The sequence below is a fragment of the Aquarana catesbeiana genome, linkage group LG09 (genome assembly GCF_042186555.1).
Source record: "Aquarana catesbeiana isolate 2022-GZ linkage group LG09, ASM4218655v1, whole genome shotgun sequence".
NCBI lineage: Eukaryota > Metazoa > Chordata > Amphibia > Anura > Ranidae > Aquarana > Aquarana catesbeiana.
In genome coordinates, this window is record NC_133332.1 from 120,932,761 (window position 1) to 120,950,280 (window position 17,520).

Genomic DNA, 17,520 nt, shown 5'->3' on the forward strand with positions numbered 1-17,520 from the left:
AAAGCACAGCAATAATATATATGAAGAAGAGTTTATAAGAAAGGGAGTACATCCAGAGAAGATGAAAGAATGGCTGCAACCATTTGTGTGGACAAAGCTCACACAAAAGTTAAGGAAAGATGCAATTGGCGCCCTCCAGTGGAAACAAAAATTACCACTGGAAATGGTGCCCAGGGCCAGGTAAGAAAGAGATAAAAGATAAATATTAAAAAGTTAAGAATTCAGAGACGTAAGTTAAAGATCATTATATTCCTTTCTCCACTCACATTTTAGGATCTCTTCCATCAGTTAAAAACACGATTTTACCTACCCTCTGTGGTCATCAACTGATCCTCTGGCTGGGCTTGCATCCCGATTTTAGTAGCTTAACTACTTGAGTTTGCGTTCAATTCGTTACTTCAATTTTTTGAAAGACCTGCATACAGGTAAACAGATCCAATATTTGGCTTAAATGTTGCATTGGCAGTTTGGATGTGTGGCACAATATTTTTTTTGCCTTGTATTTATAGTGTTTTTTTCTTTGTCTTTTTTTGTGTACTTTGTAATTTACTGTATTGTTCTCTCAGTGCCTGATAGATACTACTCTCCTGAAGAAGCCACAATGTGTGGTGTTGAGAAATCAATCCTTCGGTTGCACTATATATAAAGATTGTTTCAGTACATTTCATGTAAACTCTTTTTACAACCACGTTTTTATTGATTTTTCTAAATAAAATGTGAAATTTTGTACATTAAACTTGTGTCACCCTGTCTGCACCTTTAAAATCCCAAATTTTTCCCTTTCTATATATTGTATATTGTAGGGATGTGGTGCCTATATTCATTTTTGAATGTGAGGCAAGTATTTACCCATGTGCCACTTTGTGTTGGTCTATCACAGGGATCCTCAAACTACGGCCCTCCAGCTGTTGCGGAACTACACATCTCATGAGGCATTGTAAAACTCTGACATTCACAGACATAGCTAGGCATGATGGGAATGCTAGTTCTTGAACAACTGGAGGGCCATAGTTTGAAGACCCTTGGTCTATCACATAAAATCCCAATAAAATATATTTATGTTTTTGATTGTAACATGACAAAATGTGGAACCTTTCAAAGGGGTATGAATATTTTTTCAAGGCACTGTACAACTGTTCATAAAATATGTCTCTTTCAGATGGGCGCTCTGGAGGTAGTAAAAACAAGCAGCTGAGCCACAGTTTTTACTACTCCCTGGCTGCCCACTCGAAATGTAAAACAGCAGTCGAACGGGGCTGTTCACATGCCATAGCCACCATGCTTTGCTTCTTGACTGCACAATTTTAACTCGGGTGCAGAGTTTGACACTGTTTGTCAAACTCAACCATTGAATTGAGTGGAGCATCTGAATGTCTCCTAGGCAACACTCTCCCACCAGAATCGAGCCTCCCCACTGTACAGATCAGCTTCTCAGGCTCTCTCCTTCCAGTTCTTTCAGCTCGCCAAACAGACATTGGTCAGCTTCCTCAGTGACAGTAGTGTCATCGAGGGCTGGATAGGGACAGCCAAGGGTTAAGAGCTGGCCCAGGGGCTGAAATTTGCCCAGGTCTGCTTTATATGTATTTAACATTTGTATTAAGATACTTGTCTGGATTTCAGCTTTTACACTAAAAACATTGATTTATTATAATGAAAATAATCCAACAGGTACTACTGTCCTTTGTATAAATGACTGATTGTTCTTCTAACTTTGTTTTCATTTAAAGGATCCTAAACATTACAGAGGAAATTGGATTCCGAATGAATTTTCCTGGGGATAGTGCAAATGTCACTGCTGATTCTATGGCTTTACTAGTATCGAATGTTAACTTCAGTAGTTTTCAAGACCATTATTTCACTGTAACGTCTTATCAGAAAGCACAGAACGTAGAGGTATGGTCGCTGCTGCCCTAGTGTGCAAATAACATCTTCATAACCCGCTTTCACCTAACTCAGTCCGGTTACCTGACAATCTGTCTGCATTATGTTGCAAATTTGTTGAACTCTATAGTAAAGCACCAGTCCTATGGCAGAAGAGGGTAGAGGATAGCGGGACCTTGGAAAAGTGATTAAAGGTCATTTAAGCAGGCAGAGAGGTGCATTACTCATGTTGGCCTTTCCAAAAAATTTTAAGACAGAATTATTTTTTAATTAATTTATTGATCTCAGAGAAGCCCTGTGAAAAATGATATACATGGCTCATAGTACATAAGAATGATCCGTAGATTATAAATATAGTAATAAAAAAGTAATAAGGAATGTTTTATATATAATACAGCCAGGGCCAGACTGGCCTACCGGGATATTTCCCGGTAGGCTGTCTGCCCTGGGGCCGCTTTGGATCTATGCCGTGACTGCAGCGCAGAGCTCCCCTCCTTCTCATGCACAGCGGCAGACCGCTGTGTCACGGAGCTGTGAAATGTTTGGCAACACTGACAAAAGTCCCGCCCTCCTCCTAGACCAGTTTGTGTGATAGTTCTGTCTATCACAGGAGCTGGTCTAGGAGGAGGGCGGGACTTTTGTCACAGCACGGCCGAATATGATTTCACACTGAGCTCCATGACTCAGCGCTAAGACTGCAACGATGGTGAGGCTGTCATGAGGGCACAGTAAGGTTGCAATGAGGGCACAGTAAGGCTGCAATGAGGGCACGGTGAGGCTGCAATGAGGGCACGGTGAGGCGGCAATGAGGGCACAGTAAGGCTGCAATGAGATGGGCAAGGTGAGACTGCAATGAGGGCATGGTGAGGCTGCAATGAGGGCACAGTAAGGCGGCAATGATGGGCACAGTAAGGTGGCAATGATGGGCATGGTGAGGCTGCAATGAGGGCACGGTAAGGCGGCGATGATGGGCACAGTAAGGCTGCAATGAGGGCACGGTGATGCTGCAATAAGGGCACAGTAAGGTGGCAATGATGGACACGGTGAGGCTGCAATGATGGGCACAGTAAGGCTGCAATAAGGGCATGGTAAGGCGGCAAAGATGGGCAAAGTAAGGCTGCAATGAGGGCACGGCAAGGCGGCAATGATGGGCACAGTAAGGCTGCAATGAGGGCATGGTAAGGCTTCAATGATGGGCACAGTAAGGCTGCAATGATGGGCAAGGTGAGGTTGCTATGATGGGCACGTGAGGCTGCAATGATGGGAACAGTGAGGCGGCAATGATGGGCACAGTAAGGCGGCAATGATGGGCACAGTAAGGCTGCAATGAGGGCACGGTGATGCTGCAATAAGGGCACAGTAAGGTGTCAATGATGGACACGGTGAGGCTGCAATGATGGGCACAGTAAGGCTGCAATAAGGGCATGGTAAGGCGGCAAAGATGGGCAAAGTAAGGCTGCAATGAGGGCACGGCAAGGCGGCAATGATGGGCACAGTAAGGCTGCAATGAGGGAACGGTGAGGCGGCAATGATGGGCATGTGAGGCTGCAATGATGGGCAAGGTGAGGTTGCTATGATGGGCACGTGAGGCTGCAATGATGGGAACAGTGAGGCGGCAATGATGGGCACAGTAAGGCGGCAATGATGGGCACAGTGAGGCTGTATGGACTGGCACAGAGGCTGCATTGATGGGCACAGTGAGGCTGCATTTGATGGGCACTGGTGAGGCTGCATTGATCTCTTGTATCATGTCCACAGTCTCTGACCATCTCTTGTACTATGTCTATAGTATCTGATCATCTCCTGTATCATGTCTACATTCTCTTAACATCTTTAGTATCATGTCCTCAGTCTCTAACCATTTCCTGTAATATGCCTGCAGCCTCTGACATCTCCTGTACCATGCCCGCAGCCGCTGACATCTTGACATCTCCTGTAAAATGCCAACAGCCTTTGACCATCTCCTGTAATATGCCCACAGTTTCTCTGGACAGTGGTACTTTCCGTTCCCCCATCCTCTCTCTACCCCCCCCCCCCCTTTGCCATGGGGTTATCCTATTTAGACATCTTTTTCCCCTCTGTGAAGCGTGCTCTTATGTTATCACCCTGCCACATGGTCTTTCAATGGTGACCGTAGGTACCTAAGTGTACATTATTCCCTCCTTCGGGAATTCACTTATGTCCCCTTTGGCGGGAAGCTCTAAGCCAGCCACTATCATTAGCACACTACATATACAAACTTTTTAAAAAATCTATATTTTCTCTGATATTGGATTGTTATCACTTGCGCTGTCTATGCCTGTGTAATCTTTAGACGACTCAATTGCTATTTTAAGTTGTCACCACAAGATGGCACTAAAAGATGTTCTTAGGTGTAATTACACTAATTGATTGGGGAGTAGCCCCTATATAAAGATGGTTATCACTGAATCATATTGTCCAGATGAAGTGCTCGTTGTGAAGCATGAAACGCGTTGACAATCCGATGCCCTAGACGCTGGGGGTCCCCCCCTTTCCCCCACCCTCTTGTAGTCCCAGAACAAGCCTTCAAACTTCACAGTTTGGCCCCTTCGTGTGAGGACATTCCTATCAGCAGTGCTGCTATGGATATGTGAATCACTGCCCTCCAGTGGCCATCCATCTACGTGACTTACGGCTCATCAACATTACACTTACCCGGAAACTCCAGCACGTTCAGCTGATCTTCCATGACGGAAGCTAGACGTGCAACCAGAAGCAAGAGGGTTTCAAACTCCTACATGCCGGTGGGACGGAGAAGCTTGGACGGCTACAACGCTGAACGGCAGGAGGGGTAAGAATCCTCTATGAATTGACACTGATCCTCCGTTGCACTTGGAATATCTCTTGCCCCCCATGCTCATATCCTTCAACAGTACAGCGCAGTATAGCGCGGAGGCACTGTGCCGGTGATTATACATCCACCACGAGAGCCAGCTTAGAGGACAGGACTGCACACTTCCCAATATGTTACTCTGGGGGGCCTGGCTATCACACTGACCAAAACCCAGCACAGGGATTGCAGGTGTATGTTGGAACTATAACTGTTGTACAATTACCTCCGAGTCAGTCTGTATACTCTATCGGAATTGATTGTGTGTGGTCTGCTTTACACTGCCCTACAGTGTTTTTCTCGTGATAGACATATCAGGCACCTACATTCAATTGTATGATTGCGCTGACGGGACTTGGATCATTTCATGCCACTTTTGAATACCAACAGCCTAATACACCATGCTTTTATGATACCCTGACAAGACAGGGAGGACTTCCACATGTCAGCAGTTTATTAGACTTTATTACACCTCTGCTCGGTCACCCTGGGGTACCTGGCGTTTACTTTAAGGGGATAACAGGGGAGGGTGGGTCGACCCACCACTGTCGATTTTAATACAACGTTGTTTTTTTGCCTTTTTTATTTTTCATGGTCTTTTGATATTGTGGAGGAACGGATCCCACCTGTGCGGACTAGGTCTGCAGACGTGGAATCCCCTATTACATGATTTTATACAGATATCTCAATAAAGTTTTTTGTACATTTTTTGATCTCACCACATAGTAGCTTCTCCCTTTGTTGACATTCCTGGGACCACTATGGTCCCTCCCCCCCTTTTTTCTTCCGGCTCACTGTTTAGTGTTACCTGGGAAGGAGCCCGTCTGAATGACGAATCGTATAGATCATTCTATATACAATTTTCACATCACATGAGTTCATTCAATTATTAGGAGTGTTTTTTTAGTAACATTTTTTTCATCATCTCCTGTAATATGCCTGCAGCCTCTGACATCTCCTGTACCATGCCCACAGCCTCTGACATCTTGACATATCCTGTACCATGCCCACAGCCTCTGACCATCTCCTGTAATATGCCCACAGTCTCTGACCATCTTCTGTACTATGCCCACAGCCTCTGACCATCTCCTGTAATATGCCCTGTAATATGCCTGCAGCCTCTGACATCTCCTGTACTATGCCTGCAGCCTCTGACCATCTCCTGTACTATGCCACAGCCTCGGACCATCTCCTGTACTATGCCACCGCCTCTGACCATCTCTTGTCTTATATCATGTCTGCAGTCTCTGAGGGAGTCTGGAGAGGAGTCAAGAGTGGGAGCGCCACCAGGATAGGGGTCATGGGAGAAGTCAGACATGTGTGGACTGTGGAGAGGAGACTATAGGAAAACCAAGCTGGAGCCGACTGACTGAGCTCTGCATGGTGCACATGAGAGGAGGTCAGTGACAGCGCCGCCAGGCCAGTCTGAGGGGTATTCACTGATGTGAGGGGGGGTGAATACAATAATGTAAGTGGGCACTGATATAAAGTTTCCCCCCCTATATCAGTAACCCCCACTCTTACCTTAGTGTATTTTCTGCGAAAGTTGGTCTCTGGTCACCAGAGTCCCCCCCCCCACTTCACATTCCCAGAGTCTCAGGTGTCCCCCTTGATGATTGCTTCACTTTTACTACTTTCAACTGAAATTTGCTGTTTTATATATATATATATTCCTAGCCCTATGTGCTTCCATATCTGTCTTATGTATATATAATACGCTCTTCAAATGATGTGCTTTAAAATGCATGGTTTTCCCTTTCATGAACAAGAAAATAATGACGTTGGGCTGGTATAATAATGCTACGGGGCTGGTGTGAAATTATTTCCCGGGCTGGTTTTTATTCCCATTCCGGCCCTGAATACAGCCCTCAAAAATTCCACTCGCCTGCTCGCATTTTGCAAGTGGATTTTGAAGGCTGGCGAGCTATTGGATGCCTGGGAGGAATGGGAGTCCTTCTGAGCAGAGCACCTTCTTCCACATGTTTGTGGCTTTGACTTTGATATACAGATCACACGTCCAATCCCGGGACGGGTGATCTGTCAATCAAAGTTCCCCAGTCAGGGGGTGGGGCTGTATATGATATTGAGCGGCGGAAATACAACAATTGAAATGAAAGCTGTTATCGCTGTGTTTCCTGCGCTGCGCTGTGATTATCCAGGCGGCTCTCCTGTTCCTCTCTTCCCCTGCACAGGTAGGCTGCATAGTGGACACAGGCTGCATAGTGGACACAGGCTGCATGGTGGGCACAGGCTGCATGGTGGACACAGGCTGCGTGGTTGACACAGACTGCGTGGTTGACACAGGCTGCATGGTGGACACAGGCTGCATGGTAGACACAGGCTGCATGGTAGACACAGGCTGCATAGGTGGACACAGGCTGCATAGGTGGGCACAGGCTGCATAGGTGGGCACAGGCTGCATGGTGGGCACAGGCTGCATTGGTGGGCACAGGCTGCATTGGTGGGCACAAGCTGCATGGTGGGCAGAGGCTGCATTGGTGGACACAGGCTGCATTGGTGGACACAGGCAGGTTGCATTGGTGGGCACAGGCAGGCTGCATTGGTGGGCACGGATAAAGTTGTTGTTGTTAATATTTATTTTTATAACTTAATTCTACATAAAACATTTAAGTGTCATTTCATAAGATAATTTATGAAGATGTGTTTAGGGGCGGATTTAGGGGTGGGGCGGGGTTGGGTGGGGCAACTGGTGGCGAGTAACCCTTGAGGCCTGGCTAGTAGCTCAGGACTTGAAATTTTGAGCCATGTATATAACATATTTGGCCCAGAGCAAATAATTTTTTTAAATATCTCCCTCCACTTTACTTTCACTAACAGTCATAAAATTAAACTAATCTATAATACTAATAATGACTACAAAAGAAATATAGACATTAAAAATTGTAATGATGCTTTATATTAGTGGCCAATGGAAAAATGCCCATCGCATTGGTGGTCAGAGGAGAAATGCTCTTACACATTTATGGTTAGTATAAAATGACCCCTTAAAATGGAAATCAGGAAAAAGCTTTCCTTACACTGGAGGTAAGTTGATGGAATAGAAACATAGAAAAGTGATGGCAAAAAATAAGACCAAGTGGTCCATCAAGTCTGCCTCATTTTTTAAACATATATATTATTATTCTTTTTTCCCTAGGTGCATTATTTTATATTTAGAAACATTGAACTACAGTTTCCACTGCTTTGAACATTCTTCCAGCAAAGCCAAATCAGGTTCCATTTTACAGAAACCTCTGGGGATACCAAACCATCAGCAAAAAGGAATACCTTGCCCAACAAACCTTTAGTTATTTTACTTACATATAGATTAAATAGAACAGGACCCAGTACAGAGCCTTGTGGTACACCACTAGTCAGTGCTGTGTTTTGGCCTAGGCCGACAAGGCCCAGGCCTAGGGCAGCACTTTGTGTGCGGGGGGTGGCAAAAACGCCCCCCCCCCACAAAAAAAAGCATCTGCACCCCCCCATCGGTAAAGCGGTGACAACGCTGCTCCATTTGCTAGAGAACTCGGCAACGGCGCTAAGATAGGGGAGAGGAGAGCTGCTCTAATCGGGACGCCGCCCACTGAGAGAAGAGTGCAGGCTCTGACCTCTCTCCACCCTCCTGTTTCTGCTGCTCGTATGTGTGTCAGCGGAGACACCATGTCCTAGGAGAGGTGAGTGATCTGTGGACACAGCTAAGTCAACACCTTGTGCACAGACACCCAACATCATTGTCACATACCTCCCAACTGTCCCTGATTTGGAGCAATGTCCCTCTAGCCCTCATTCCTCCTCATTTGTCCCTCATTTTGGTCTGATCTATATAGATGTATATAAAATGCACTTTTTATCTATCTTAAAGTGTTTCCCAGTGCTAAACCTTTCATCTGATTTCTAAATTGCTGCATTTGTAAATTCAAAAAGCCAATATGAAGGAATAGTAGTGGTAAAAAAAGCACTTGTGGGTTTAACCAATCTTGGTTTTTTTGTACAATTCTCCTTTAAAGGGGCTTGGCAAGGGGTGTGTCCTATGCCTGCATACTTTTGCTGATAGGTGTCCCTCATTCCCATCTCAAAAAGTTGGGAGGTATGTTGTCACCCTCTTCCTCAGACTGGGCTCTCCCCTCACTTGAACAGTTACAGTAACTGTCATCTGTGCCTGCCCCATGCAGAGTGTGTCACCTACCTGTGTGTGTGGGGTGCCCCCACCCCCCTCCACTCACCTGTGTGCTCACTTCTCCAACCCAAACCCTGCACAACCACCAGGGACCCCACACAGCCACCAGGGACCCCACACAACCACCAGGGACCCCGCACAACCACCAGGGACCTAGGACCCCTGCACAGCCACCAGGGACCCCACACAGCCACCAGGGACCCAGGACTCCCGCACAGCCACCAGGGACCCCGCACAGTCACCAGGGACCCCACGCAGCCACTGCACAGCCACCAGGGACCCCACACAGCCACCGCACAACCACCAGGGTCCCCGCACAGCCACCAGGGCCCTCGCACAGCCACCAGGGCCCTCGCACAGCCACCAGGGCCCTCGCACAGCCACCAGGGACCCCGCACAGCCACCAAGGACCCCGCATAGCCACCAGGGACCTTACACAACCACCAGGGATCCAGGACCCCCGCACAGCCACCAGGGACCCCGCAAAGCTACCAGGGACCCCGCACAGCCACCAGGGACCCCACACGCCCACCTGGGACACCACACAGCCACTAGGGACCCCACACAGCCACTAGGGATCCCACACAGCCACTAGGGACCCCACACAGCCACCAGGGACCCCGCACAGCCACCAGGGACCCTGCACAGCCACCAGGGACCCCGCACAGCAACCAGGCACCCCGCACAGCCACCCGGGACCCCGCACAGCCACCAGGGAATCCGCACAGCCACCAGAGATCCCAGACAGCCACCAGGGACCCCACACAGCTACCAGGGACCCCACACAGCCACCAGAGACACCGCACAGCCACCAGGGACCCCGCACAACCACCAGGGATGCCACACAGCCACCAGAGGCCTTACACAGCTACCAGGGACCCTGAATAGCCACTTGAGAAGGAAGGGGTAGGACAAATTTAGATAGGGGGGGCCCGATTTTAGTCTTGCCTAGGACAGCACAAAACCAAAATACACCACTGCCACTAGTAACTGGTCTCTGTTCCGAGTGGGCCCTGGTGCCCAATGCTCACTGGTCAAGGAACCTGTAGCAATCTCTGGAAAACCTTTAGGGTTTGAGAAATGCTGACTCTTACACTACATCCTGGTCCACTGCCTAACATAGTTCTTATTTAAAGGGCCAGTAAAAATAGTAAAGCTAGAAATGTTCACATGCATTGTCTGTACAATATATTCAAGTTTAGTTTTTCTTTTTCTTTGCTTTCTGCATCTGATGAAAACAGAGAGAAACAAAAAGGCTGCCACTGGAGATCGCCTTCTTAAAGTGCTAGTGGCCTGCTTGTCTTTAGGATCAGACTCTGAGTCATTGAGCTAGAGAAGTTAAGTCAGAATTTCTGACCCACATACTTGTTCCAAGGTCATGACTAGTATTTTCAGAGGTCGTCATTAGCAACGGTAATCTTTATACTCCCTTAGTACAGGTGTCTAGTAATAATTGGAGTAGTAATTAACTGGACCCTCCCTCCTAGATTGTAAGCTCTAACGAGCAGGGCCCTCTGATTCCTCCTGTATTGAATTGTATTGTACTTGTACTGTCTGCCCTAATGTTGTAAAGTGCTGCGTAAACTGTTGGCGCTATATAAATCCTGTATAATAATAATAATAATAATTGTTGAATGCTTTCAGTAGCTTTTTACTAACCTTTGTTGTCATGCAACATGGAATCAAAGTGTGACGAACGCGAGTGTCAGATCCCTGCCCTCCTTGCTAACTTGCAATGAAGGACCGGCCAACCTCACACCATGCTGTCACTTACCTAACAATGCCACTCTCAGCTGCGCCAGCACAAAGATTTTCCAGCTTGCGGGACCACAATCTAGGTGCGAGCAGCCTGAGAGTGATTGTCACTGGGCTAATTACACAATTAACCCTTTAACTGCCACCACCCCCGTTTAAAAGACCGAGCCGGGGGAGACTCCTAATTTTAGCAATACCAATTATAATTTTAGAATAACCGTCTGCCACACACACTGCCGCGACAGACGGGTCTGCTCAGAGTCTTACTCTACAACAGTAGCGCGCTTTAAGAGCCAGGTTCGTTTATAGCTTGCATTAAGAGCTTTAGAGACGAGGTTAACACTTTTCAACATAAGGGTTTATTATGAAAAGGTCAAAGTTGATGCAAATAAAACATTTACAGAAAAAAGATGTTTTAAAAAAGGTAAAGACAATATACAGCCACAAAGCAATAAGGTAGAATTGGGAAGGAAGAATACTTGCAATTAATGTCCGAGGGTTGATCAGAGTTCGATCGATGAGCTAGGTAATCGATTCTCAATTTGGCAGATGTTTCTTCTTGGATGGTAAAAGGAGAACTGACCATTGTCTTGGCATCTTCTCTTTTCTGTCAAATCAAAGGGGGTGTTGACAGCGACCAGTAACCAATTGTCTGGTCATCTTGTTTAGGGGTTGGTTGCTGGGAGGTGTCTACACTCATGACCACGTCCCAGGTAGATTTTGTGATACATATTCATATATCTGCATCTATAGTGTTTACAGACTGCAACTATCCATATTATTATTCAGCGTGAGATTTCCTTCAAAACAAATCTAAACATGTCATATCTCCAGTGTATAGTCTGCTTAGGAGGAATAAGTGGTACCAGTGGTTTCCCGTATGCCCTGACATAGGGGTGTCTGGACTTGAAACATTACATATTATCTGAGTAAACTAACTATGTCCATATTATGGCTGTGCTATTACTAAGTCGGAAGTTATGAAACATGCTGAAATTTCATACTTATTCCACTGCTTTAAGCTGGGTGTGTATTCAGACATTTTACAACCGGGGCCTGTTAGGTCTCTGAAGGGAGAGGGTGACAGTTTTAGGACTGGCCTGAACACTCTGCCCTTTCAACAAGCTGTTTTTTTACTGACCTAGCCTGGTTCTGTTTTCTCTGTTGAGATAACCTTTTCCGTTGAACTTAAAAAGCTTTGAGGGGCAGGAGGCGGAGCCTAGCGGAGCAGACATGCATTGTTAGAGCTCCACACCGCTGAGGAGAGAAGAGAAGGACAAAGCGGAGCCTTCAGGCTCAAAAGGTATCCATTTGAACCTTTTTGCCCCAGGGAACAAACTGTGAAAGTTTGGACAGGAAATATGGTACTGGGAGGAAACCGTGGCAGAAATAAAAATCACCTCACAAAGAGCTCACAGGCACTCACTGCAGCTGAAGCAGCTCCAGTCACCTCACAAGATACAGCATCAGGGCGCTCTCACAGACAGAAAATGTCACAGCAAGACTCTCCATTTGAGTCAGATACAGAACAAATCCTCTCACAAACTTCTCCACAAGCCTCCTCAGTATCCCCAGTAATATTATTACAATTTGAAAAGATGCTTCATAAGGCTTTAAAACAAACCTCAGACCAAATAACAAAAAGCCTAACCAAAGAAATAAGAGAGCTGGGAAACCGCACCGCAGCCCTAGAAATAAAAATGGATGAAATTGAAATTACAACCCAAGAAAATATAACAGAATTGGAACAATTAAAAAAAGAGAATTTAATACTTCAAACTAAGCTCGAAGATTACGAAAATAGAGCCAGACGTTCAAACTTGCGCATAAGGGGAATACCTGAAACTGTGACAGACCTGCAATCTACTATTACTGTTCTATTACAAGAACTAAAGCCAGATATCCCTATTGAACGTTTAGAACTGGACAGAGTACACAGAGCCCTCACAGCCAAAAAGAAAGATGGACCCCCACGTGATATAATCACAAAATTTCATTATTACAGAACGAAAGAACAAATACTAATTGCTGCAAGAGAAAAAAAGGAACTTAATTTTCAAGGACACAATTATCAAATTTTTGCTGACCTATCCCAACTTACTATTACTAAAAGACGATCCATGAAACCCCAACTAATGGAACTGCAACGCCACAACATTATGTATCAATGGGGCTTCCCCTTTTCAGTCAGATTTAACTACCAAGGTACAATTTACAGAAGCAGATCAGCAGATGAACTACAACAAACCCTTTTAAAATTAAATCTGACAGAACCCACAAGCAGCAACACTCCCACACGCAGAAGAATGGCATCATCTTCACCTTCAGGCAGCACCCAGAAAATTTCAGAACAAAATGGGAATCATCATTCTCACAAAAGAGGCCGTTATGCCACATCATCCATGGACCAAGAAGATTCAATGGACTGACATCCTAATTCCTGATATCTCTTCATTTATTATACTAAGAGATGGTTCTCTATAAAAAACCTACATTTATAACTGAATGTAACTGCATTCTGATAGTCACACACTGTGTGGGATCATGTTACATTCCAGTTATATTTCTTATTACTTCTGATTCATATAGCCTTAGAATATATAAGTGAAATAAGGAAATTCTTGTTCAGTTATATATATCAGGTAATAACAATAGATTTATTACTTTTTAGAACAAATATGTTCAATAATCCAGAAGTAATGGAAGCTTTTTCTTTCTTTTCTTTAAACAAATATATTATTACCTAACTAGTTCCTAGAATTATGTTTTTGTTTATTCTAATCTGAAGCAATACAACCTCAATTTTATGAGTTAACATATCTAAACAGTTACATATGAATAAAATATGTAATTGTTTACTCTAAAAGGGTTAAAATCCCAAAATAATTCAAACTATCTTCATCAATACCAAAGTTATTAACAGTACCTTTCTAACTGAATTATTTAGCCTAGGGCAAGACTAACCATATACAACCACCCTGGAATAAATAATTTCAACAAAAACTATATTCTGCACTCCAATTAATGAAACATCATTTTGATGTCTTTTGACATAGCACTTCTCTCCTGTAAGCGGAAGATCCGTGTACCCCCATTAGCCCTCCTCATTTTCCCAACCATATTATGTGGGAGTGTGACGAAGGCACTTATTCCCCTGAGAGAGATATTTATTCTCTTTCACGGGTAAATTGTGATTACTTGCAAAAAATAATTTATACAATGTATCATCTAATCTCATATGTTTTTTGTTTACTCTTTACTCCAGAATTCACTGGTTTCTTTTCTATCTATTCATCTCTTCAGTCCACACAGGTTGATCTGTGCAGTCAGCTCTGCATAACAAAAAGTAAGTCAAAACTATTTGATCTATTGCCATGGCACCACTGAATATACTTTCCCTGAATGTTCAGGGAATAAATGTCCCTCAAAAAAGGACCAAAGCCTTCCGTACTTTCCATAACAAGAAGGCTCATATTGTATGCCTCCAAGAAACACACTTCACCAAAGATTCTACTCCAAAATATATTTCTCCTTTTTATCAACAAATTTACACGGCTTCTGCCTGTACCAAGCAAAGGGGAACTCTAATTGCATTTCACCGATCCACACCATTCACCTTATCATCAGAAATTAAAGACCCAGAAGGTAGATACCTGATACTCATGGGTTATATAATGGATACAGCAATCACAGTGATTTCCTACTACGCTCCTAACAAACAACCTACACCATTCCTCTCACATATATTACAAGTGATTAATACACACAAAATAGGAACAGTGATAATGTGTGGGGATTCGAACCAGGTCCTCCTCCCATTTCTAGATAAATCACCTTTTACACCATCCAAAATAACCTCTAGATTACCTTTTTCTCAACTTCTTTCCAAATACAATCTGGTAGATTCGTGGAGAGAAAGTAACCCAATGAAAAAGAAATTCACTTATTTCTCGCACCCTCATCAAACCTTCACCAGAATAGATCATATTTTTCTAACAATAGGAATGATACCAGAAATTATTGCATCAGATATAATTCCGATTCCGTGGTCTGACCATAATGCAGTATACACTACTATAGCCTCAGCCATACCAAAAGCGCATGACCCAACGTGGTACTTACCGGACATAATGCTCAAACACCCACTACATCAGATGGCCATTGAACAAGCTTTAAAGGAATACATATCAATTAATAATACAACAGACATCTCCCCAATAACACTGTGGGAAGCTCATAAGCCTGTCTTGCGTGGTACAATACAAAGACAAATGGCACTATTTAAACGGGAACGCAAAAATCTAGCAAAAAAACTAGAACTCAATTTTAATGCAGCCTACATATCATTTCAAGATAATCCATCTCAGAGTACAAAATCTCATCTGGAAAAATCTAGATTGGAATACGATCTATTTCTCACTGAGTCAGTTGATAAATCCCTCAAACGCTCCAAACACAATTTCTACATGAATACAAACAAACCAGGTACATATTTGGCTCGGGCATTAAATTCAACTAACAAATCTTTCAAACCAATACGTTTGAAATTATCAAAAAATGTTTACACTTGTAATCCAGTTAAAATAGTCCATAAATTTCACTCACATCTTGCAACTTTATACAAGACAAACAATGAATTTAATCCTACAGAGGCTGAATCCTTCTTCTCAAAAATAACCTTACCTGAGTTATCTCAGAATCAAAAAAGCAGTTTGGATGAGCCTATAACTATAGATGAAGTTGCTAACGCCATAAAAGACCTAAAACTTAACAAAAGACCAGGCCCAGACGGCTACTCGGCTTTATACTATAAAACATTCTCAGAAATACTCTCTCCCATTCTCACTGAAACTTTTAACAAACTTCTAGATGGACATTCTTTTCGGCAAGAAACACTAATGGCAATTGTTTGTATGATCCCAAAACCCCTTTCTGATGATACTTCCTGTGTGAATTATCGGCCTATCTCTCTGTTAAACCTCGATATTAAATTATTAGCAAAAATAATAGCAAAACGCCTTAATAGCATTATAGGAAAATTAATACATAGAGATCAAGTAGGCTTCATGCCAAATAGACAGGCAGGCGATAATATACGCAGGGCAGTGTTATTGGCACATATTGCTAAAAAACGGAAAATCCCTTTATGTTTTCTATCTCTCGATATTAAGAGGGCATTTGACACAGTATCCTGGCAATATATGCAATATTCATTACAAAAATGGGGTTTTGGACCCCACTTTTTAACATGGATCAAAGCATTATATAATAAACCCAAAGCCTATATAAAATATGCTGGATACAAATCTGAAGCCTTTAATATCGAAAGAGGTACCCGACAGGGTTGCCCATTATCTCCCTTATTATTTGCCCTTATACTCGAACCCATGGCCCAATACATCAGAACAAACCAAACTATAACTGGCATTGAAGTAGGAGGTATTACACACAAATTATGTATATTTGCAGACGATATATTACTTTTTCTATCATCACCACAGGTCTCTGGTCCTAACTTAATACCAGCTCTTGATGGATTTGCAGCCCTATCCGGCCTTATGATTAATCCTAAGAAATGCCTAGTGCTTAATATTTCACTCACAAACATGGAATTGATCCCGGCTAGGGCTGCACTCCCATTCACATGGGCAGAAAAATCAATCCCATATCTTGGAATTGATTTAACAGCATCTCATTCTGACTTATTCTCAACCAATTATCCTCCTGTATTAAGACAGATCACAAATCTAATAAAACAATGGTCGCAACTTCCTTTATCCTGGATAGGGAAGATTAATGCAATCAAAATGACTATTCTACCCAAATTGCTTTATCTATTCAGAGTCCTCCCTATTCCAATTCCTTCCAATTTTTTGAGAATAGTACAAAAAAGAGCAACTTCGTTTATATGGGGCTCTTCTAAACCACGTATACCTATACACACACTACATCTTCCCAAAAATAAAGGAGGCCTGGGATACCCTAATTTTACTAACTACTACAGAGCAGCACATTTGGCCAGTCTGTCCAAATACCATGCAAAACAGGAAATCCCATTATGGGTATTTATAGAGGCTTCAGAAAATGACCCTCTATTAATATCAAATTTATTATGGCTTGATCCTAAAGACCGCTTTAAAATTCATAATCCCATAACTAAACACTTCTTATCTCTCTGGGATAAACTAAAAACCAAATATCAGTTACAATCTCCACACAATCCTCTCCTTTCTTTTATCAGAAATCCGGCCTTTTATCCGGCATGGATCTACCCAAATTCTTTTAAAGCTTGGACAACATCAGGCATTCAGACACTAAATGACTTCATAACATCTAAATCATTCCTTTCATTCCCATCGCTTAGAGAAAAATATGATCTACCAAACTCTGAGATATTTAGATATCTCCAAATCAAAAATTTCTATACACCATTCCTAAAGGGGGATACACCATTATCCCAATTATCCATTTTTGAATCAATCTGTACAAAAGATCCATTTGCTAAAGGTACAATTTCATCACTTTATAATCAATTATATGGAGTAGCAAATCTTAATAGACCCTCTTACGTTCAGAGGTGGGAGGAAGACCTGGGACGAACTTTAGAAGACACGGACTGGTCTAACATATGGCTCACATCTAAGTCATCTTCACCCAACATCTTAGCACTGGAGACAAATTATAAAGTCCTAACTCGCTGGTACCTTGTACCCGCTAGAGTGGCAAAATATTCACCTAATACCTCAGCTCTTTGTTTTCGAGGATGCCCAGAAATAGGCACATATTTACACATATGGTGGACGTGCCCAGTAATCCAAACCTTCTGGAAGGAAGTCTTCGTGATTGCATCTAA

The 17,520-nt window shown here is 43.4% G+C and overlaps 1 protein-coding gene across 1 annotated transcript in view; it reads left to right on the plus strand.

Annotated features, from left to right (window-relative positions):
- The window catches only part of LOC141108983 (adhesion G-protein coupled receptor G2-like), a 47,193-nt gene that overhangs the window by 19,140 nt on the left and 10,533 nt on the right, over positions 1-17,520 (plus strand). The window contains exon 3 of the mRNA XM_073600940.1: positions 1,728-1,893. Coding sequence (XP_073457041.1) covers positions 1,728-1,893 — 166 coding nt within the window. The remainder of the gene's footprint in view (positions 1-1,727; positions 1,894-17,520) is intronic.